Genomic DNA, 25,229 nt, shown 5'->3' on the forward strand with positions numbered 1-25,229 from the left:
AACATGACCACAGACGGAGAATCATTCAAGACACTGGTGCTAGTTCCCAGTGTAAGGGGCTGGGTGTGGACAGCGCTCTCCCTCAGGAAGCTCACAGTCTAGCAGGAGGGACAGCGAGGTAAGGAATTAATCTCAGTGAAGTGGAATCCATTTCATATAATAAATGCATTTAGGAAAGGAAGAAAGAACAAAGTAATGATACAGTAGATGTACTTTCCATAGAAATAAGCTCAAACTGATAAGGATAATATCACCGAATTGCTTCAAACTCTCTATGCATGTACTTCTTCAGGGCTGAAAAGTAAAGGCATGCAAGTATACAAGAGATTAAATTCATTCCAGAGCAAACATCAACTGCTTTAACAAACAACTGTTGTAACCAATGCCTCCTATTCTGACTTCACAGAAAACTTGAGCTTTCTCTTACAGTTCCCTCATTGCCCCAAAGGTCACAATTTGGCATATCTCACTTATCATTTGCTATTTACAGAGACAGATTCATCTTAAACCATACAGGTAAGGTTTACGATCAACCTCTAAGATTTCCTTCTAAAGGAACACTTGGGTCTCCTTGGAGTATCAGGTCTACCAGATGCCCGTCTCCCTAAAAACATCAGGCAGCACTATGTATGTCCAGTTACTTCTTGCAGATTTCTTTCTGTGTTTGATAACAGCTGACTCCAAAGGACATTTCTATTCTATTATTTGTAAAAAGTCCCCTTGCAGAACCTCCAAAGCAAAACTCCTCAGAACAGAGAAGCACTTGCTTGTAGGTCTTGGGGAGTAGGCAACTAGGTCTCAGAAACACCGGTAGGAGAACAGGAAAAGATCTCAGGACATAATGACTATCAAGGGTCAAGTTTGGCTTAGAAAGTAGATGAATCCCTCAGCACAGGCCCAGCAAGAATCGCTCTGCTGTGCACAGGAGAAGAAATGAAGTTTGTAATCCCTCGAATTAAATCTTGCCTTCAACATAAGGCAAATAAAAAGTATGGAATATAAAGTAATTACTCCATCCCTCAAGTGAGTGATGCACCTGACAACTGCGGACGGGTTCGTATGCTATCATTCACTAATCCATTCATACTTTCAATAGATATTTACCGAGTGCCAGGCTCTCAGAATACAGCTGTTGACAAGACAAGAACCTTGTCCTTGTGGAGCTTACATTTTCATAGGGGTGACAGACAGTAAACAAGTAAATTAATGAAAGATATAATATAACAATTTCAAGTAGTGATAGCATGAAGAAAAATAAGGGAGGGTAAGGGAAGAGAGGGTAAGTAGCAGATGACGTTTTTAACGTGGCCAGGGAAAACGCTGACGAAGGGGCGACTGAGAAGAGTCAGCAGCGCTATGGAGGCGTGAGCCAGGGGAGTATCTGAGGGATAGCTGCAAAAATTGAGGGTGGTGCCTGGTAACTCTCCCTGCTCACAAGAGTAATAAAACCCCACGATTTTATAATTACCTTTTGTTGGAAGATATTTTCCTCAGGGTACAGGAGGCATAGAAGCAAGCTGAATTTTCAAAATGAGTTGGTTAAATAAGGGAGAAGTAGATAAATGTCTACCAGATAGTCTTGTTTGGGAGTCATTCTCACATATTTCAGATGCATAAAGAGATATCTGCTGTGTGAATAATAATTCTATCCAAAAAGTTGGGGGGAAGAGGGTTCCAAAGGGCCTGAGGTGGCAGCGAGTTTGGTGTATTTGAGGACCAGCAAGGAGAAAAGAGGGTCTGTAGGAGGGTGAGAGGAAGTATGGCTGGAAAAGAGGTGGACAGAATGCAGGGGCCAAATCAGGTCACACCCTGGGGGCTACAGCAAGAACTCTGACTCGGTCCAAAGCATGAAGAGAAGCCCCTGGAAGATGTAAGCAGAGGAGCGATGTCCTTTGATTTTTTTTTTTTTAAGTTCATTCTATCTACTATACGGGGAACAGATTGCAGGGGCAGGAATGGGCGCTGGACAGCGGATGGAGGTGACAGCAGCAGTCCGGGCAGAGATGATGATGGCTGGGACTCAGTGGGTGACAATAAAGCTGGTAAGATGTAGTCCGATTCTGAATATGTTTCTTCTGACAATAATTAGAGTGAACACATATTTGATGCTCAGAGCTGCCCCTTTGCTGCATCACGTCGTGTAAGAGCTCATGACAGCTCTGATAGGGACCCATGAGGCTCATTTCACAGGTGGAGGCTTAGGTTAATCACATGGTTCCTGAGCTCCCGGGCCCTCTCTGCCCAGCACGACCCCAGTTTTGGCAGCTCCTTTACCACTGTGCTCACATTCTAGAATGGTGGAATCTCACTCTTACCAACTCAATGACGTCAAACTTCTACCTTGAGCCCCATGTTGCTTTATGTTTCCCTGGCAATTGACTCAGGACAATTGGGTACCAGAATCACCTTTTTCACCACCACCCTTTACTGCCCCCCAAACTGGGTAATGACAACCTTGATGAGCAAAATGGGGTCCTCCCTACTTGGGAGAAATACCATGGTATTGCTACCTCTTCTGCCAGAGGCCTACAATCAAGATAACGAGCATTTAGCCTATCAGCGCAAATTTCACCCAACAAATTAAATGTAATTAAAATGTCTAGTCATTTCTGACTCATTATTGTACTCTTTGACTGTCTCACAGAAGTTTGTGTGCTTTCCTCCACTTGCTGTGTTTGCCATTTGTTTGTCTTCGTGCTGGCCTCCAAAATCTGGTGATTATTAGTGAGTCAGTAATTCATGTCTTGAGGTAATACTTAACTGCACATACTATCAGTTTTAATCGTTACAATTAACACATTTTAAACGTTTTTTTTTTTCATGTAGGATTTTGATATCGTCAAAGGAAAAAGTACTATTTCTTAAATAACTAAAGAACCACGGGATAGAAGAACCACAGGAAGACTCTGGATTCACCCAGTGTGGCGGCCGTCAGTCCCGGCAGCACATCAGAATCGTCTGCAGAGTGCCCTCCCACCACCGGACAAATCAGAATCTCTGCAGGTGGGACCTGGGAGTCTGTAACTTTTAAACTCCCCAGATGATCCTCATGTGCGACACCAGGATGGAGAAGCACTGATCTAAACCAAGTTCCCCTCCAGGAGCCTCCTGCTTATCATTTTGAAAGGAAAGAAAACCAAATGAAAGAGACCCAGAGGGGGGAAGTGACTTGCCAACGGTAAAGCCAATTTGAGGCAGAACCACAACTGAAACCCAAGTTTCCTAATTCCCTGTTCAATTTGCACTGAACATCCCCAAGACACAGAGGAATGGAAGGGAACAGCGGGGGTTTCACCAATTGCAGTCCTGATGATTCTATCACTGAGGCTGTTTTCCTCTTTTGATTCTCCACCTTCTGTGTCCTGCCCCGGCTGCCAAACTAATCTAGCTTGGAGCAAAGTGATGCAGAAAGCTGTGCCAGGACCCTGCAACAAAACTGTCAGCTGACAGATATTCTTTCTTCTTCAAAGGACAGCCATACTAGGGAGTGAGCGTATAACTGAAGACATCACTAAATGGGCTTAAAAAACAAAACAAAACAAAACAAAAAAACCCTGCTCTATAGCTACACATGAATAGCTTTTGACTTACTAGTGCCATATTCAGGAACTTGATCTAAGAAAGTAATCATGGATATGCACCGATTTTTAAGCACATACAGACATTTACAGCAGCGCTGTGTATATGTAGGGGGAAAGTAAAAACATCACAGAAATATCGAGGAAGTTTCAACATGCGCCCTTAAATTTTAAAAAGCTACAAAAACCTATGCAATATATTCCCAGTTTGGTAAAAGTAAATATGTAACCACAGAATGAAAAAAACACTAGAGTTGAGTGGGTGAGTGGTTGAGTTATTGAGGTTACCTTCCTCCCTTTTTAAATGTCCCATATTTTCAAAATTTTCTATAAGGCATATGTCTTTCATTTTAAAATATATGCTCACATATACACATATGTATTAAAGCTACAGGACAATAAACATATGCACAGAATTGTATTTGGTTACAAAATTTCTGGATACCCTGTAACTTCTGCTTGTTACTGGTATGTCTTTTTTCTCCTGAGTTGAAGGGCATGAACAAGGCTCCCACTTCATGTCATATTCTACACAATGACTCAATTATTTTAACAGGAGACTCAAATTAGAATCTCCCTGACCTCATTTATATAAGTCAAAAGCTAAGAAAAAAAATTTTAGTGTCATAAAATATTTTTTTCATGAAATTAGAGACTGACATGTTAACGTAGTCCATCTTTCCAGTCTTATTTAACAGATCTTAAGATTTACTGAGCGCTTTCCATTTCCACCAGGAACCATTCTAGTCTTTGGGAACTTTACCATGAACAAAAACTGGCTAAAAGCCTTACTTCTTGTAGTCCTTACATTCTGGTGGGAGGACACATGCTAAGGATAAGTAAAATGAAGCAGGGAGAGGGGCAGGGTGTGCTGGGGATGGGAAGGGGGAGGCATGCTGCTATCCAAATAGAGTAACTAGGAGTGCCTGAGTGATGAGGTCACGGAGAAGTGACCTTAGAGAGGCACAGTCCTTCGTATCTGGGAGAAAGAACATTCCAGGCACCTTGGTAAATAAAGGAGAAAACACCTTGATAAGTAAAGGGGAAAACATCTTTTCTCTTCCTCTATTCTTTGGGTCATTTGGAACTACATGTAGGTGTAGTCAGTTCATGGTTACAGAATGGCCGGGTGAACATCTTCTGTAGAAAATGGGGACCAGGGAAAATAAATACTTATGGGTAAAAAAAGGCATTTGTATAGGTTCACTGACAATACCTCTGAAAAACCTCAAATGTTTGCCTTTTCAATAGTGCTTACATGGACTGTCTGTGTAAAAAAACATTTATGATGGGGAGATAAGAGGCTGAACTGGTTAAGAAAGAAGACATTTCCTGGATCTTGCCTAATATATGAGCTCTTTATATATCTTTGGCTGGAAAGAACATGAATAAGCCATATATTTAATGCAAAAATACTTTCTTTTTTCAAATCTATATCATGAAATATATGTCCATACAATGAATATGGAAAAGCCTAACAATCTGATACATAAGCTTTAATTTTATGACAAATGATGCTTATTTCTACCAAAACAGATTTTCTAAATACTGCTATTTCATGGAATAGACGAGATTTTTAAAAAAGCATGATACTTGTAGAAACCAATTTATAACCAATGCTTTTGAAGCAGTAAAAGAAAATTTTCCTCTCATAGAGAAAAATAAAAGAACTAGATCTAATACTAGTCATTAATATTTTTACTTCAATCTATAAAGCACATCTATCCCATCACAAGTTAAACTGCCAAGTGATTAACCCCTCAAAGTTTAAAATAAAAGATTATAGTATACCTATAGACAAGGTTTCAATTTAATAGAACCACCATAATTGCAGCTTTGTAGAAGAACAATCACACAGCACAAGGCAGCCTTATTTCTCTGGGTTTTATATTACCACAAAATCCTTCAGAGCTGAGATAAAACGAAAGTCAAATCCTATTCAGGTTAACTCAAATTAAGCATCTCTCAATTCACATGATCAAATACACAGAATTTCAGCATCACTTCAGTCACTCAGTAATAAGTGAAGGTCCTCCTTTGAGTATATACAAAATCAAGTATCTCTTCTGGGGATAAACTGAAGACTTTCAGGGGCTAATAAAATATTAAGTTCTTTATATACCAAGTTTCATGTCCAAAAATGCAACAATAATGGTCAAGGTCTTCTTTTAAAAAGTTGAGACTGGTTTCTAAATAAATTAATATTGCATTGGAAACATAATCAGTCCTTTCTAAAAAACTAAAAGAATAAGTTATAGAGTCCTGTGTTCTTTTTGAATCTTTCCTGATTTCATGGTCATAAAATTCCTTCCTTTTTGAGAAGCCAGGGGATTTTTAAGAACAGAGGCGTCAAGAGAGATGAGGATGGGATTCTTACTAAAGATTAGAAGATAAAGGTAGGATTCCTTCCAAATCCCCAGACATGTATTTCTATGATCTGAAATGAGGAAACAAACCATACAGTATCTTGTTTTTTTTTTTTTTTTGGCTGCATTAGATCTTCATTGCTGTGCGCAGGCTTTCTCTAGTTGCAGCGAGTGGGGGCTACTCTTTGTTGTGGTGCGCGGGCTTCTCATTGTGGTGGCTTCTCTTGTTGCAGAGCACGGGCTCTAGGCACACGGACTTCAGTAGTTGTGGCTCGTGGGCTCTAGAGCGCAGGCTCAGTAGTTGTGGTGCACGGGCTTCGTTGCTCTGCGGCATGTGGGCTCTTCCTGGACCAGGGCTTGAACCCGTGTCCCCTGCATTGGCAGGCGGATTCTTAACCGCTGCGCCACCAGGGAAGTCCCCAGACCATACGGACTTACATTGCCAATAACGTTATTTAACACTGATGTTGAATTATGGCTTTTAATGACAAGAGTCTGGAGTTCTTGGCTATTAGATATCTGCCTGCCAGTAGAGAGCCAGGTGAAGAGGTACAGTTTAGCACCAAATAAATAAACAAATACTAAGTGAGGCGGGTGAGATTGTTTAGGCCTGGGAGATTAAGACCAAGCATAAATAAGTTTTCTATATGTATCTTAAGAGGGAAATGGAATGGAAACCGAGGCTGTTGTTAAGAAGTGTTTCTTAAATATCTAAACGATAGAAAATCACAAGCTCTCAGGCTTGGGAAGACCCTTCCGTCATCACCCATCAGAATTCTGGGCATAAATCCTGTGATCGGTTTCCATCTGAATGCAAGAGAAAGCTTCACCTCCCAAGAAAACCTCTTCCATCTCTCAACAGTTCTAACTTTATGAGTTTTTCTCCCTTTACTAAAGCAAGTCTGCTTTCTATAACTTCTCCTCACTAACCCTAGTTTGACTCCATAAAGCTGAGGTTCCAAATACACAAGCCTCAGGGCTGAGGCCAGGGGCACATAGGAGCAGAGCTGGCCAAGAGCCAGGCCATAAGTAGTGAAGGGGCTTTGGGCCAGGTAATGGGCACGCTGTTCACCTAAACCACCAGCCACTGCTCTGCAGGGACATGGGCCCCTGTCGTCAGATTTTCTCATCAGAAGCCAGAAATTTGAATTTCAGTAAAAATATCCTGGGTTTTGAATATATAAGGAATAAATTGTGGAGTTCAAGCAGCTCTTAGAGCTCAACTAATTCAGACCTTTCATTTTATAAGTAAGAAACTGAGGTCCAGAATAGAAAGGGACGGACCGAAGCCAAATGGTTAATCAGAGGTCAGTCTGGAGGAGAGCAGCCCCAAACATAAGGTCCCATCTCTCCTGTCGCAAAAATGCAGTCTGCAAGGCTTGTTTTTTCAGCTTTAAACATGTTTTGTCTTAAAGAAGAAAGGAGATTAATAGAGAAGAGCGATCTACCTCTTCCAGTTATGAAGGAAGAAAAAAAGCCCTTCAACCAAAGTGCATTTGGTTGATAGATGTGCTAGAGTATTCTGAAATGGGCATCAGCTTTAGATCACTTCCTGTCTCCATTATGAAGTCACCACTGTCCACAGCTAGTCTGTATAGTATCCTCTCAAGTTGAGAAAGTACATGAAGCAGCAGCTACAAGCAGAGACTCAGGAGACATTGCTCAGGTTTGCAAGCCTGGCTCCGTCACTTACTACCGGCATGACCAAGTCACTTCCCCTGTCTAAGCCTCAGTTTCCTGGACAGCGCCAATAACAGTACCTACCGCTCAGGGTTATTGTGAGAATTAAATGACCTAATACACAAAGCGCTTACAACATGCCTGACACAGAGTAAGCACCACACAGGCAGAGGGCAGCCATATGCTGAAGAGAGGTAAACATATTACTTAACGAAAAACGTAAAACAAAACTGCACACAAATACTCTAAAAAATACGCGTCCTGAAAAACAAAAAATTCTAGCAGCTAGTTCCTTTACAGAGGTTAAGGCAAAGGTGGACTTCATCAGTTAAAGTAAATGTAGCATGAACCCATGAATTAAAATCTTAGCACCCACTTACACAGGAAAGAGCCTCAGTACATCTCCTATGTTTTCTCCTCCAACATTGGAGAAGGTCCTAGAATACATGAGATATACTCCATCTTGGGTTCCTCCTCGCCAAGGGCTGAGCTTATTTTCTGAATAGTTACTGCAAACATCTCCTCCCTCGCTCCATCTCTAAGTTACTATTAGGAATCCAGTCTCTCAAAAGTTCTTCCTAGATGTTTAGTTTCCTCCTTTCCCTTTAACTATGTACTAGTGAGAGACGAAAAGCCAGCAATCACACTCTTCAAAAAAGGAAAAAAGAAAATGCATCATTTCTTCAACATCACAACTCAGACACTTAACCAACTCCACATACTTACAGATCTACCATGTTTATCATATAAATATATGTAAACCATATATAGGTACATCTCATATTGCTCTGATGAGATTTCAATTTAACCCAAGAGAAAGCACAAATGCCACAGGAAAATCCTCAAAATATTCACCAGTCATCAGAGGGAGCTGGGACACCCTGTCTCGAATCACAGACACCACGAAGAGAAATTGGCATGATGGCTCTGGTGTCCAAAGCAGGAGAGGGTTAATACAGAGCTCTTTCCTAAGGCTGCCAGAGCCTCAGTGAGCGCCCAGGGTCTGGTGATCCAGGCAGTAGCTCCTGGGTGCCACTGTGCACAATGCCTGTAAGGATTAGCGTGTACTGACGGCCAGGTGCCAGCTACAGACGCAAGCACCGTACATGTGTGAACTCATTTAATTCTCATACCAACCAACTGAGGCTCCCCCATTTCACAAAAGAGGAAACTGAGGTCCTGAGAGGCTAACTTGCTCAAAGATCCACAGTGAGGAAGTAGCAGAAGCAGGACACAAACTCAAGGGGCGGGCGAGAGGCTAAACTCCTACCTTACCACTTCCCAAAAGTGCCTCTAGAAATGGCTGATATCACTTCCCTCAGAGTATACTTCACAGTTCACAGGCATCTGACCAGCTCCAAGGAGATCGTTTGGATCTCGCTGCTTTTACCTGTACCTGGAAGTGTACTTCTGGGGCTCTCAGGTGGAGGCTGGATCTCTACATAGCTTTTCACTCAAGCCCTCCTGTTGCTCTTTCACAAAGCCAACCTGGGAAGAAGCTCTCTAAAGCACGAAAGATGCAGTTCCTCACGTCCTTTTAGAGGGGACATATAAAGTCTCTGGTCCATGGGCTTTATTTTTCCTTCATAATTGGAAGAGGTAGATCTCTTTTCTCTATTAATCTCCTTTCTTCTTTAAGACAAAACCTGTTTGAGCTGAAAAAACAAATAACGGCGAGCAAGGGAAAAAGGAGAAAAAGGAAAAGCAGAGGAAGAATTAAGATTATGTTAAAAAAGTAACTGTTAGTCATCAGGGAAACGCAAACAAAAACGGCAATGAAGACACCGCTTCACAACCACCGGGAAGGCCAAAATCAAAGATAGATAACAACAAGTGTTGATGAGGATGTGGAGAAATTGGAACGCTCCTACACTGCTGGTGGAACTGTGAAATGGTGTGTTTCTTTGGAAATCAATCACGCAGTTCCTCAAAAGGTTAAGCCATACAGTTGCCATATGACCCAGAAATTTCACACCTGGCTGTGTACCCAAAAGAAATGTCCACACAAACTTGTTCATGAATGTTCACAGCAGCATTATGCATAATAACCAAAAAGTGGAAAGAACCTAAGTGTCCATTAATTGATAAATTTTGAAAATGTGGTATATACATAAAAGGAAATATTATTTGGTAACAAAAAGGAATGTAGTACTGAGACATGCTACAGCATTGACAGACCTTGAAAACATTATGCTGGTGAAAGAGGCCAGTCACAGAAGAACACATATTACTTGATTCCATCCATATGAAATGTCCAGAATAGGCAAACAGAGACAGAAAGGAGATTAGTGGTTAACTAGGGCTGGTATATTGGAGAGTAATGAAGAGTAACTATTAATGGACACAGGGTTTCTTACTGGAATCAGTGGTGAGGGTCCTCAACTCTGTTGGCAGAGGAAAAGCCATTAAACTATACTTTAAATGAGTGAACTGTATGCTATGTGAACTCTCTCTCAATGTGGTCATATTTTTAAAGAGATTTAAAAGAACTGGTAACAAACTAAAGCTACTAGTCTATCCCAGGATAATCTGTGTCTTTGTGAAAGAGAAACCATAATTGCAGAAGTGTCAGAAACCCAAAATCATAAGCGGGAAAGGAAAAATCAGTAAGAAAGGCTCTATGGAAAGGGGAAGGGGAAATGATTTCTATTTAACTGAATTTCAAGATAGTGGGTGTGTTGGGGTCACATCACCCCAAAGGCATAGATATTACCCAGTGGGTTGCATAACACTAAATTCAGACTTTCTCCTCACCTGAAAGCTATCAGTGCTGAAAACAAAGGATCTAGAGGAGAGGTGAGATTTTTAAAAAATGCAAAGGCTGATGTTCACTTTTTGGAGACTGAAGTAAAAAGTTCACAAGTGTAAGGATCCTCTGGTATGCTGCATCCCATGTTCACAAAATAAGAATATTTGATTAGCATCTAAAATGTACACCATTTCCTAAGATAAATTTGAGTCAGAATTCTAAATTCAACTAGAAAAAGTAAAGCCTTCACATTCTAGAGCTAAGTGTAACATACCGATAGCCAGACCAGTGCTGGCACTGGTTCACATTCAGGTAGAAAAAGTTAAAAGTGAAAGGTTCGCCAAGCCACACTGTCATGGATCTCCTTATAATGAGACTTTAGCAGAAATCAATGCAATCTCTGACTAAAGTGAATCCAGTCTCCTAATGTGGCAATACATCAAATGATAATATGGAAGCCTCATGGCTATTAGCAGATACAACGTTAACACCTTTTTGGAAACAGAACAGTTAGATAGTAGAGAATTTCCTTGACATTGTTTTAGTCTGACTTTCAAACTATTACCAAGCCCTTTATTTATTCTCACTACATCTTAATCAAGCATTATTTGTGTGGCAAATCAGCTTATGGCTTCCTTTAAAAACAGGCGAGCCATTAATTGACCCAATGTGTTGGCAGTTCTTTTTAGACAGGAACAAATGATGCCTCTTAACTTTGTGCTCGAAGCTGCAGAGTTCGATTTCATGCATATGCAAAAAGAAACATTTAAAGGATCCTGCAAAGTCAGCTAACAATCTTCTGGGAGTTGAAAGAACAACAACAACAAAAACGCTCCTTCACACTCCCCCCACCGAGGTTTATATATTAAATACGCTTTTAAAGGTACTTTACATGACTTAAAAAGCTCTTTCCATAGTCCTTCAAATCCTTGACTGCCATAAAGTTTAAGTAGTGCTCTTATGACTCAAGGTCAGAGCACAGTCTTTTCACTTACAAAACTGTTGAGCTCAAGAAAGTATACCAAATGTTCCTCAGTGCTCTATCCTAACTTTTCCAAGAAGTTAACTGTCCCTTCCTCCTCTTCATGAATTAGTGCACTGCATTATCTTTGGTCCCTGTGTTAGAAGCACTGACCTGTCCCCACTCCACCTGTTTGCATTAGGGTTGACAAGTTCCTTGTCTGAAACAGCTGGTGTTGACTACCAAAGGCAAACCCACTGCACATTTCCCTAATAGGTGACATGAGCTCTGGGAATGAAAACTTGTCCCCAGAGAATGCACCACCCCCCATGTGGCCAAAGCTCGGTACTCCATTTCAGTAGCATTAACTGTTTATTTTCTTTAAAAGCCAGATTTTGGTAATGTTTTGATTCGGTGACTCCAGTCAGAAAATGCATCTGTCACTTCCACTCCCTTCTTCTCCTGCCGGATGCCACAGCCTCAAACCCAGCAACCCCTCTGGGGAAGGAGAGCAAGGTTCTCCGGACGCACCGAAACAAGAAGTAACCCTGGACTCAAGGAGGCAAGGCTGCTAAAACGAGCTGCTTTTGCTGACAAGCCTGGAGAGGACTTTGTTATTCCTACCACGGAAGCACTGTTACGTCAGGCATACGGAGAAAGAGCGAGTTTTAGGACAGTCACGGACTTCTCGTCCCAGCACCCTGCGATCATTACGAAAAGCTTATTCTTTCTACCCTGAAATCTCCTTCTCGCCATAAAGAAAACCTTCAGCATATTTAACCTCCCAAGCGGGCAAAGGATAATGCAACACTGCAAAAGCAGGCATAACTTTACGGCCACCATGCTCTTGGTGGCTTTTTGAGGATTGTTACTCTTTACCATCGTGCCCGCCTGTCAGCTCCTCGGGATGACAGCTTGGCAGAGCACAGGATTTTCGGTATTATTTATGACTCGCGTCAACCCAGCGGGCGGCGCGGGGCGGGGGCGGGGGAGCGGTACTCAATCTCCCACGAAGAGCTGAAACCCGACTTGAGCAAGTCGGCGGTGACGAGCGCCAGCACCAGTAACCCTACCCGCCTCCTGATACACAAACGCCGGCCTCAGGAGTATACCTGATGCACACACCCAAGTGCAGAGCTGAGTTATCAGATCTCCCGGTTCCAAACAGGTGCGGGGCCGCTCACTAGCCGAGAACAACCTCCGAACCCTGCCCCCCACACCCCACCTACCAGATCCTCCTCGGAAAAGTTAGCCCCCCTCGGCCAACCTTCGTCCGAGTGCCGCGATGCTAATTGGAACGCATTCTCTGGTGCCCCCAATGCTGTTAGTCCTCTCTTCTTTGTAAACCCCACGAAGTGACGCAGAGCAAAACTTAGTAGGTCCGAGGAACAGAGACGCGTCTTTCGCAAAGCACGGACTTCGCAGGAAGGAGCTAGGAGGCAGGCGCTGGATCCTTCTCGGCGCCTGCATCCTCCTCTGGCTCCCTTCCCCCGCCCCGCGCCCGCCGGGGCCGCTTACCTGCGTGGGACATGGTGATGGTCTCGTTGGTATTGGAGCCCACGTTGAAGATGACCACGGCGGAGGCGTTCTGCAGGAACGCGTTCCGGATCTTATCCCTGTACGTGCAGTTGCCCTTGGGGATGAGGGCTATCCAGTTCTTGCCGTGGGCCGGGGCGGCGAACTTGGTGTTAGGGTCGCAGGCCAGGCGGTCGTGGGCCGAGCTGGCCATGACCACCTCCCCGCGGGCGTCCTGCTTGGGCGAGTGCTCCCCGTAGCGCCCGCACTCGGTCTTCTCGGTGTGCAGCTCGGCCGTGGTGCCGCCGCCGCCGCCGCCCGCCGCCCCGGCCCCGGGGTCCGGCGCGGGCTCGGCGTAGGTGATGTTCACGAAGGCGGTGTACCATTCTTCCTTCTCGGCCACGGTGAAGTCCAGGCAGAGCAGATGCACGAAACAAAAGGAAAGCAGCCATGTTGAGAGAGCCAGGCTGCGGCACGCTTGGATGAGAGACATTGCCATCTTTATCCGCCGGGGCCCCCTCCCCGCCCCCCGCGCGCTCCCCCCGCGCCGTTCCTCCTCCCCAGCCCCGGCCAAGGCCGGGCCGGCCGCTGGTCCTTCTCCTCCTCCTCCTGCTCCCGCTCACTCCCGGGCCCGAGGGGCCGCGGCCGGGACGCGCAGCCGCCGCGGGGACCGGCTTCCGAGCGAGCGGGTGGCGCCAGCCCCTTCCCTTTTCAGCCGGAGCGCGGCGGTTGCATCTCGCTTCGCGGGCGCCGGCGGGGCGCGGGCGGAGGGGGCGCTCCGGGCTTGCGGCGGAGTCCGGCTGCCAAGCGTCCTGCTCCTTCGCCCGGCTTCTCCTTCTCTCATAGGGGTGGCAGGGGGCCCGGGAGCGTGCGGGGTGGCGGCCCGGCGCCCTGCAGCCCCGGCGGGGGCGGGCGCGGCTGCTTCGAGCCCGGGGTGCCGGCGAGGAGTCCTGGCTGCCGTCGCCGAGCGCTGGGGCGTGCGGGTCCGGCTGGGGGCGCGGCGGCCGCCCCTGCTGTGCGTCAGGTCCCTCGGGCTGCGGGCGCTCGGCTCCTCTCTGGCTGCGCCCGGCGCACACTTGCCGCGGGAGGGACCGGCTCGGAAGTAGCGGGAGAGAGCCGGCAGAGAAGAGTACGCGGTCCGTGTGTGTGTGTGTGTATCTGTATATGTTTGTGTGTGTGTCTAATGTGTGCGTGCAAGGAGGAGCTTAATGTGATGTCAAAGATTCTAGGCTTCTCTTGCCACGCTCGCCTCGGTCTCTCTATGGGCAGCAGCGACCCCTGCCGGGTCTCAAATTCAACCTACTCTGCGACTTGGTCCAGGTGGAGGCAAAAGGGGAAGCAACCTCTTGACCTATGAAGAGAGGAACAACTTCCTGCGTCTCAAATGTAGAGAAATGTGTGTATCTCTCATAAACAACTTTCCCTAATTACCCATCCTAGGGCCAACTGGTAAGGTTAGTTGATAGCTGGGTCCTTCGAACACCACGCCTCGAATATCTAGGGCAGTGACTATCAAATTTAAATGTACATCACTGTCACCGGTGTGTGTGTGTGTGTGTGTGTGTGTGTGTGTGTTAAAACTCAGACTGATGGGCCCTGCTGCAGAGTTTCTCATTCAGTACATGTGAGGTGGGTTCCAGAATATGCTTTTCTAACAAGTTCCCAGGTCATGCTGATGCTGCACTGTATTAAAATGAGTATAGAAATGGGCTTCTTTCTTACCCTCTGGCAGCAAACATGTGACATTTGTTCTCCTATAGAATGAGCGTTTTCTAACTCTGTAAGAAAAGAAATTGGGTGAGCTATTTCTTCACTGTGTTTATTCTGGTTGTCATGACTGGTAACAGAGGACTTAGAGCATGAATAGGCAAGGCAGGTTTGTTTGGCTTATTATTGTTTATAAGATATTCTCCAGTTGTGCATAGAGCTTACAACTAGTTAGTGGAGAGTACAGCCCCTCTAGAGTCGTGTTCTTAAAACTTTGACACAGCACAATTCCTTACCAGTTAAACGTTTGAGCGGTTATCTTTTCACACCAACAGTTTCTTTGGCTTGAGATACTTGTCACGTCTCGAAAGCAATTTGTGTGATGGTCCTTAATCACCCACCTTGTACTTCCCAACTGGCAATCTTTCAGAGAACTCAGGACCCATTCATGATGAAAACAAAAGTCCACCTTTTCCCCAGGACCTTAGTTAGCATGTGTACAGAAATCTGTTAATGGCTGTCCACCAGTACAACTGCTGTTTTTCCAGAAGCAGTATGAACAGCTGGTGGCTGTTAGGGGAGAGCAAAGAATCCCAGCTATACCCAAATTAGAAGCAGGCACAAAAAGAACTACTTAGAAGCATTTGTCTCTATGGTATTGGATGTGCTGTGTTTGTGTATTTCCCTAACTTATTCATTTTAGAAAATAGGCTTCTAGGCAATTGGGACAGTGCTTTTTATAGTGCCTAATGCCAAAAAGGCAAAAGTGAAGAATGCCTGGCTGCTGGTTCCTGAACCACCAGAGATCTGAGTCCTTTGCCTAAAAACCCCCAGCGAGGTTTTGTACAGATGTCTCACAAACCAAAGTGGTTCCCCATATCTCTCTGTCTCTTAGCAGTTTTTCTCCAGCCACAAAACTTAGTGAATCTGTGTCATTCAGAATGCACAGCTACCCCTGTCGTTTTTTTCCCTTAGGGGAAAAGTTAGAGGCTGAGGAGATGGCAGGATCAAGGAGGTAGCATCCTGGCTGAGGGATTGATTAATTACAGGGACATTGGGCAAATAAGTAAAATATTAAATATAATGGGAGCCAGGTTTCTTAGTGTGGGAGAAGGAATTTACGAATATGTAAGGAAAGAAAGCTATAAATGTTACCGAACTCAGGTTCTGCCACTCGCCACTCAAAAGCCAATACCCGAGAGACAGGTGTTGGTTGGAAAGGAAAGGTTGCTTTATTCAGGAGGCCAGCAACCTGGGGAGAAGGCAGACTCGTGTCCAAAAACCAATTCCAAAAATTCTGCTTGACCATGAAAAGTTTTAAAGGGAGAATCATTTGGGGAAGGGGTCAGAGTCTTCATTATCTTCCCCTGTGTGCAGACTTTTTTCTGATTGGTTGGTGGTGAGGTAACAGAGCTGGTGAGTGGAGTTCCAGCAATATTGTGCTCAGCCTGAAGTTGCCATCCTCTACCTGGGTAGGGGCCTTAGTTCCTGCAGAAGAACTCAAAGATATTGTTATATACATTCCTTGAGGAGGAACCAGGACCCTGCCCCATTGCTGCACTGTTGTTTCTTGACTGCTCCTCCTTTGCTTCTTTCTCCTTCCCTGATAAGCAACTATTTGAATCTGCCCTTTGGAACCCAGGGAAGGTCGAGGAGGTTGAATGAAGCCTATTTACTAAACAAAAAACGGGGGGACACGGAAAGGATTTGTACCCAGGAGGGCCCTACAGGATCCTGTTCAGCTTCATAAAGAACCCTGAGGTGTTGGATTGGATTCAAAATGAGTGTGAAATCATTATACATATATACACATATACACCATAGCTATTTTCATTCAGAGGCCAGAGCAATGGACACATCAAGTGGCCAGAAGATCTTGGTTTCTAAGTACCATCCTCCGTTAAATGGAACCGGGGCTGATTCTAGTACTTGGGCTGGGAAAGTACAAAGTAAGCTTGGAAACTTTTATAGGAAGTGCTCAAAGCATGATGGGAACATACTAAAAGGACACATGAGCCAGCAAGAAGGAGCTCCCACTGGCCAAATCTGGGACAATTTGAGTATCAAAATAAATTGTGATAGTAACTGATTACAACCTATTGGATAACACAGGAATCCATGAATCCATGCCAGTATAAATGAATAGATAAATAATGATGGAATAAATAAATAAATGGAAAAAAGGGAGAGCTGTTCCTTATGGAATAATGCCAACTAACAAGACTGATGGAAATAGTAAGTCACCATTTGGCAATGTTGGTTAATTCTTGGCAGGAGTCCTCAGTGGATGCCAAGGCTGGTGGGTGGGTGTCTGATATGCAGCAGGATGTCAGCTTAGTCTTAAAGCATCTTCTGAAAAATACTTACTGATCAAGGGGGGAATTTATTGGAAAGAACCTGGAAGACACCAAATTGACCAGGTGATCAAGACGAGCATCATCAGGAAGGGAACGAGTCACATCATGTGCCTCCTGATGTGACGTGCTGAGTAGAGCACAGCCTCTTTTCTGTTGCGTCCTGCTCAGAATGCACAGCCTGAGTCTGAACATGGAGAGACATTGGATGGACCCAGGGTGAGAAGCCTCTGAAAAAATGACAGGCTTGTATTCTTTAAAGCTTTTAAGCTCATGAGAGACAGAGAAAAATAGAAAAACCAATTGATCCAAATTGAAGGAGACTTAAGAGGCATGACAACTAAATGCAACGAACAAGTCTGGATTGGCTCCTGGACCAGATAGGAAAAACAAACAGTTGGCAAAATTGAATGCGGTCTGTGGATTGGATGGTAGTATCCTATAAACGCTGATTACCTGATTCGAATGTTTATATTGTAGCTATGTAGAAGAATGTCCTTATGTGGGGAATATGTACGCTGAATTATTTAGTAGGATGAAGCATTCTGTCTGCATCTTGCTCTTAAATGGTTCAGAAAAGAATAATGGTAATCTCTGAGATCTTGATTTCCACTAGCCACTATTTCAGAGAAGCTGAAGTCCAATTCATGATAAACTAAAAAGTCCATTTGGGGCGTGGGTCTTAATGTGTTTCCAGCCTTGTGCTGGTGATTCTCCTCTAGCACAATGCTCCTTTCTTCCAGTAGTGCTACTTGAACCACTGAGTTGAGTATCCAGTAGGGACTCAAACAGATAAATTTCATAGAATCTACATTTTGGGGCGGGAGAAACAGACAAATTTTAAGTTGTAGATTATGCCAGGCAATAACAGTTCTATGAAGAAAAAGGCAGCAGAGTGAGGGAGGGTGGCCTATTTTATATAAGGTGCTATTTTACATCGGGATCAACTGCTCTGATGAGGTGAATTGTGAACAGAATCCTGAAAGAAGTGAGGGATCCATATATGTATTGGGGGACGGGTTGTATTAGGAAGAGAGCACCATAAACACAATGGCCCTGAAGGGAGATTGTATTTGATGTGCTTGGAGAATGGCAGAGAGACTACTGAGAATGGAGGAGTGTGAGAAAGAAAGAGTGAAGGAGATGAGATCAGAGAGATGAGAGGCCTATCAACTCTTTGGATTTTATTCTGAGTGACAGGAAAAACCTTTGGAGAGTTTGAAGCCAGGAAGTGACATAGTCTGACACGCAGACTATGCATGTTTAAAAGTTTATTCTGACTGCATTGGAGCCAGTATGGAAGCAAGAAGAACAAATAGGAGCTATAGCCATAATTCAGAAACAGAGGATGGTAACTCATGCCAAGAAGGTGGGGATGAACGTGGTGAGAAGTGATTGGAACCTTGATGTATTTTGAAGATGGAGCAGACAGTATTCTGTGGTGCCTTTGAAATGGGGTGTGAAAGAAAGAGAGAATACCAGAAGGACTCTACCATTTGGAGCCTAAGCAACTGGCAGAATGGAGGGGTCATTTTCTGAGATGAGGGAGATTGCAGGAGGAGTTGGTTGGGATAAGAATCCAGAGTTTTGAATACGTTAGGTTCAAGGTGCCTAGAGATATCCAAATGGCAATTTCATGTAATTTGCCTCAGCATAGAATTCCAGAAGGAAGATTATTGGATCAAAGCACACGAATGGTTTTCAAGTTATTAACACATATTTTGGATGGCCAGATTGCTTTTCCAAAGGTTGGCCTCATTTAATACACCATGCCCCAGAGTAAAATGAGCTCCTTCAAGTATTTGTTTTTGAAATATCAGGAGAATAAAGTAGCCCCGATGAAAGATTTCTACAAAAACAAGGTCTGGGCCAACTCCTAGGTACATTCCTCAGAAACTTCAACAAAGAGCAACACGGCAAGTAAGCACAAAGGCAAACAGCCAGATGGCAGTGTGACCTGGCCACATCATTGGAAACATTCTGATCAATATCACCCATGAACACTAAGCACACACTACCATGTTCACAATGGCAATAAATTCATATATATCCACAGGTATTCTCAATTAGTTAGTTGAAGAATTATAGTAGGGGCCTCTTTTGAATAAATTTAATCTCTTATCCATACATTTTCAATAGAGGACAAATTGAAAAATGATTAAAAGCATTTAAACTTTCTTTAGAAAAAAAAGAAATATCACCAGAACACAGCTTCATGGGGAGTCCCCACTTGAGGGGGAACTACCAGCCAAGTAGCCCAGGCCAGATGGAATTGAGTAGGTCTCCCCAGGTCTCTTTGGTGTGTGGAGGCATTCTTGTTTTCATAAATGGTAGAGGCAGAATTGACTAAAATGCATACAACCTATATGTGTCCGAGTCAGAAATAAAGGGCAGCTCCAGCAGAGAATAGCAGGGTCCCATTTCTCCAAATGCCAACAAATTAGACTTTACAAAGCTCTCAGCCTAGACGCTGCTTTGCTTTGGCATCTTGCCATTCGTGTGCACCGCGTGTTCAAAGGGCATTCTACTGTAGACTTTAAAAAATGAATTAAATCATTTGAAAATACAATTCCTCCTATGTATACACGTTTAATGGCTTAATAAAAGTTTAATGGGGAAAAGTTTCAATATACAAGATTTGATTCATGTTGTATTTTTCATTGATTTGATTGATTGATTGCAATTTTTAAAAATTGATGCCCGTTCATTCTTCAGGGTAGGTTCTTTCTTCACAATAAGCTCCTGAATAATTATCTCCATGACTGAAAAGAGGGAAAACTCTTTAAAAATATTTTCCATATGTTTGTAGAGGGGGAAGAATTCTCAAAATACAATAGGTGATTCACTTTACATGTGAGGGCTGGCGTTATTATTTTAAAAATCCATTTCCTTGGAGTTCCCTGGCGGTCCAGTGGTTAGGACTCAGTGCTTTCACTGTTGTGGCCCAGGTTCAATCCCTAGTTGGGGAACTAAGATCCTGCAAGCCACAAGGCACGGCCAGAAAAAAAAATCCATTTCCTGTGCAGTAATATCCTGTGGTATTTGGTTTCCTATGGGCTGTCCCAACGACGTTTTCGTCTTCCCCATCTTCCACGTTTGCTTGGAGTGGAGGTGCAATGTGCGGGGTGGAGGCGTGGGGCTTTGGTGGCAGATGAACCAGACTAGGATGTCAGTCCTGCCACGTGGGCAGTTTTCACAGTGCTGCACCACAATTTTCTCTTTAAAACTGGAATGATTACACCTCCTTACAGGACTGTTGGAAGATCCTAAAGGGCACAAAGAAGAGTGAGACCCCAAGGGAGGTCAGCACAAGAGGAGTAGGAGGGAACAAGTCTAGAAAATGTAACGTCCAAAGAAATGTTAAAGAAAGACTGTCTATTCATTTTTGTAGGTATGGTTGCATTCTTTGTGTTAAGCCCTGTGCTGGATGCTGAGGAACAGACAGGAGCCCTCCTCTCAAGGAGTTTAGAGTCTAGTTTTAGAGATGGACCGAATCATCCAAGGGAATTGTGAAGTTAGTGGGCGGTAGTTTTAAAAACACACACATAAGAATTCAGCGAGTGCAAGTAATGCTACATAGAAATAACAAAATATAGGGATGACTGAGCCAGGGTTGCAGGTAACCTACAGAGGCCTAGGCTTGCAGAGCTTCTCCTCCGGGACTTCTAGCGCCTGCCATATTCTAAGCATCTGCTGCCATGTCTAGCCCACAAGAGCATCCACCAGTGTGTTGAATAATAAACAGTAACAAAGATTTGAGCACTTAATATATATGCAGGTACTATGTGTTTTAAGCACTTTACATAGACTGACTTATTGAATTCTCAGCATGAGCTTAGTCCCATTGCACAAGGGACTGAAGTCATGCAACTAGCAAGGGCAGAAGGGTGGAGGGTGGGGCTTTTGTACTGGAAGTCTGAGCAGTACTGGAAGACCAGACTACGGTCCTTTTCTTAAAGATTTTTTTTGTGTGTGTGTGGACCATTTTTAAAGTCATTTTAAAGAATTTGTTACAATATCGCTTCTGTTTTATGTTTTGGTTTTTTGACAGCGAGGCATGCGGGATCTTAGCTCCCTGATCAGGAATCGAACCTGCACCCCCTGCATTGGAAGGGGGAGTCTCAATCACTGGACCGCCAGGGAGGTCCCCAGGCTACGGTCTTAAGGGCTGTCCTATTGCCTTGGTATTCTCTTTGTCTTAGATATTCACCATCTTGTTTGTTAACTTGACTCTGATTTGTAACTTCACTTTGTGTGCCTCTGGTTAATTTCTTTGTTCACTTCAGCTCCCATGAAGTCACTCTTACCTCGTTTGTGCTTTCATGGCCAATTTACCCTGCTACACTGGTGGGCTGTATTGCTTCTCTGAGACCACATACTAGCTCTCCAGGCAAAGTAGAACAACTTTCATAGTCCAAAAGTCCCTGTAACTTCTGCTGCAAGTACAGCAGATGGAAATGGAAGCTTATGGCTGTTTTTTTTTTTTTTTTTGGAGAATGTGCATGAAACTAATGATACTCATTTCTTTGCTCTTTGTTCCTTTACTAACTTTCCGAATTTCAAAACAGGATACTTCGCTAAAAAATAACCGTTTTTTTTTCTTTTTTGCTCCTTTGAATTATCAAGTGAGTTCTACTTATTTCAGTCTTTGATATGATTTTGACAGTTAATTTGGGCTTCTTTGTCTTTCTTATTAACCACATCCCCTTCCAAACAACTTTATGTCATGGATTTTTTTGACCAACTAGATATGGAAAGTCAGCCTAGAAAAACTCACTTGGGACTTGAGCCAAAACCAGCAGAAAACTTTTTCACCGCTATACATCTCTTTTTTTCTTTTTCTTATTTTTCTTTTTTTTACAGGGTTGTTCAGTTTTTGTTCTAAACTATTACTTTTCATTGGGTACATTTTTTAAAAAACTGACATCTTTTCTTTTTCTGTCCTTTTTAAGACCATCTTGTCCTCTTTCACCAGAAGGCTGGGATGGGAGAGGATATATCTACAGGTGAAGACATCCAGAGAATTGCATGCTGACTGACGATAACAGCTATGGTCACGAGAAGCTGTAAACTGTACTTTGTCAAAATTACCAGATGGGAGAGAATCCAGGCCCTCTTCCTGCCCTCTTAGAGCTGGCTGTTTAGAAGAATGTTTTTATGAATAATTTCCCTTTTTACCATGAAGCCCCTTCCCACAGAGCTGGTACACAGCAAGCACCACAGTTAAGGGAGACAGCCTTAGGACTGAAAGGCACAGGTGTCAAGGTTTTAATCCCAGCTCTGTGCCTAATTCGCTATCTAGGTCAAGACTGTGGGATGACTCATCACTCACTTCGGCATACAGTCGTCCCTCTGTATCCACGGGGAATTAGTTCCAGGACCCCCTGCCAGATACCAAATATGCGGATGCTCAAGTCCCTTGTATAGAGTGGTGTAGTACGGTGAATACAGTCGGTCCTCCATACCTGCGAGTTTTGAATCTGTAGATTCAACCAACCTGCAGATAGAGAACACAGACTTACTTTATTTTTGATACTAATTCCTATATGTCCATTGAGCTATAGTCACACAGACCTGTTGCAAGATGACTGCATTACTATTTTTCTATTGACTCATTCACCATATGGTAAGGTCACTGAGAAGGAACAAGAGATAGGAAATAACATCTATTTATTTTTTCCCCATATACCAGGTGCTGGGCTGGTTTTCACATGAGCTCTCTGGTCTGAGTTCTTGCTACAGTGCTGCAAATGACTAGTGTGAAAGCTCAGATCAGTCCCTTCGGAGTCTACTTCCTCTTCTGTAAAAGGAGGGTGTTAGAATTGATGATTTCAACAAACCTCTCCAACTGGAACATTCTGTGGATTTAATAACTCTCTTACTCAGGTCGCTTACAATTATATGCTTCTTTTGTTGTTATTGTTGCTGTTAGGCTTGATTATATCAGGGTCTCCAAAGGGATCTGTAGAATTTACTTGGAATTTCTAGTTGGGGAAACAAGTCACTCGGTATACTTGATAGAACAGGCTTCCTCTCTCTAGAAATGCTTCCCTCTTTGAACATAATAAGAATGAAATATGGAGGAAAGTGACACCAAGCACGGCCAGCCAGTTCATCGTGGGGTGAGAGCATTGGGGTGACAAGAGTCAAGGAGAATTCCCATTCATATCCATTATTATTATTATCATTATTACCATTACCATTATAATTGTCATCCTCATCATCAAAGATCTCACTACTGACCTGATCAATTTTGCTTTAAATTGGTGATGTAGGGGCTTCCCTGGTGGCGCAGTGGTTGAGAGTCTGCCTGCCGATGCAGGGGACACGGGTTCGAGCCCTGATCTGGGAAGATCCCACATGCCATGGAGCAACTAGGCCCGTGAGCCACAATTACTGAGCCTGCGCATCTGGAGCCTGTGCTTCGCAACGAGAGAGGCCGCGATAGTGAGAGGCCCGCGCACCGCGATGAAGAGTGGCCCCCGCTCGCCGCAACTAGAGAAAGCCCTCGCACAGAAACGAAGACCCAACACAGCCATAAATAAATAAATAAATTAATTAATTAATAATAAAAAAAAAAATGGTGATGTAAACCTCACATTGGCATCTCCAGACATTGTTACTATGTTTCTTCAGTACGTTCACTTTTCCACTCCCCTTTGAATATTTTCATATCTTTCCTCTTGTCACACCTTCTACACACTCTTTAGTTTCTTACTCTTAGCTTACTATCTCACCTCAAATTTGATTTAGAAAAAAGGAAGCCTTCAGAATCAAATTCCTCATCTTCCCACCACCTGATCCCAAAGCCATCCAGCATTGCTTCATTTTATCTTCCCTAAAAACACCCTTCCGCCTATCGAGGCCAACACTTCCACTTTTGCTAGGAATCTTGTTCCCTTTTGCCTTCCCAAGAACTTGGCTTTTAGAATTAATGTCTCCCTCTCCACATCATAAATCACTTCTTTTTTTTAAAATTTTTATTGGAGTATAGTTGACATACAATGTTGTGTTGTTTCAAGTATACAGCAAAGTGAATCAGCTATACATATACATATATCCACTCTTTTTTTTTTTTTTTTTAGATTCTTTCCCCATATAGGCCATTACAGAGTACTGAGTAGAGTTCCCTGTGCTATGCAGCAGGTTCTTATTAGTTATCTAATAAATCACTTCCTTTTAACCGGAGTATCCAATTAGCACACAGACATGCTCAAGTGTCACCTAAAATAGTTCTTCCTGCTGCTACCTCCTTTCCTCTCTCTTTTTATAGCAAAACTTTTCAAAAACACTGGCTATAGTGACTGTCACCCCATTCCATCCTCCACCCACTATATTCTGTCTTCTGCCCAGATCACCCACTGAAACATCTCCGGTCTCCAGGGACCACTACTTTGCCAAATCCAATGGAGACATTTCTGTCTTCAGTTTATGTAACCTCCCAGCAGCACTCGACAAGGTCGACCACGGCCTTCTGCTTGAGAAGCTCTCCCCTTTCTTGATTTCCTCAGAACTCCTCTTTTGGTCCCTCAGTGTGATGTGTAACTGTTGGGTTCCCTAGGGCTCTGCACCTAAAGGTTCCTAAAGATCCCAAGGGTTGCTGTGACCCTTTTTTTTTTTTTTCATTTTGTTCTCTATTTAGGTGATGTTTCCAGTTTTAGTGATCTTGTCTTTGATACCTACTCATAACTGATGATTCCCAAACCTATTTTTTGAAGCCTCAAACTCATTTATCTCATTGCCTAATTTCCATGTCCCTGTTGATGATTTATGGACATCACATAATTACTATGTCAAACTCTGAGCTCTTAATTCTTCCCCTTCTTATGTTCATCATATAGTAAATGACACCATCACCCACTCAGGTACTCAAGCCAGAAGTTGTTCTTGATTCCTCCCTTTTCCTCACCACTGCCCCTCACCCACCCGTATATCTAATCCATCAGCCAGTTCCATTAATTCAATCTTCAAAAAAAATCATAAACCTACTCTCTCCTCTCCATCTCCCCTGTAACCACATTAGTCCGGGCTACGACCCTCCCAGCAAGATGACTATAGTAGTCTCTGAACTGGACTAAGGCTTCCCTCCTTCATGGGAGTCAACACAGCATTTCAAGTGAATTTTAAATGTAAATCTGATTGGGTCACCCCCCCCCCCCCCACCTCATTGAACGATTCCATGACTTACAGGAGCTATCCCTGCCCTTCCCTCAGGCTGGTACCCTCCTCTCATCACCTCAGCTGCACTAGTTTTCTTTTCTTTTTGGCCATACCACGTGGCTTGCGGGACCTTAGTTCCCCGACCAGGGATCGAACCCA

At 43.6% G+C, this 25,229-nt stretch overlaps 1 protein-coding gene across 1 annotated transcript in view; it reads right to left on the bottom strand.

Annotated features, from left to right (window-relative positions):
* Positions 1-23,189, bottom strand: part of RNF150 (ring finger protein 150) — a 253,046-nt gene extending 229,857 nt beyond the window's left edge. Inside the window, exon 1 of the mRNA XM_082463426.1 lies at positions 12,853-23,189. Within this exon, the coding sequence (XP_082319552.1) occupies positions 12,853-13,348 (496 nt within the window). The 5' untranslated portion in view covers positions 13,349-23,189. The remainder of the gene's footprint in view (positions 1-12,852) is intronic.
* Positions 23,190-25,229: the final 2,040 nt, after the last annotated feature.

Source organism: Balaenoptera physalus (genome assembly GCF_965194825.1).
Source record: "Balaenoptera physalus genome assembly, chromosome: 5".
Classification (NCBI taxonomy): Eukaryota; Metazoa; Chordata; class Mammalia; order Artiodactyla; family Balaenopteridae; genus Balaenoptera; species Balaenoptera physalus.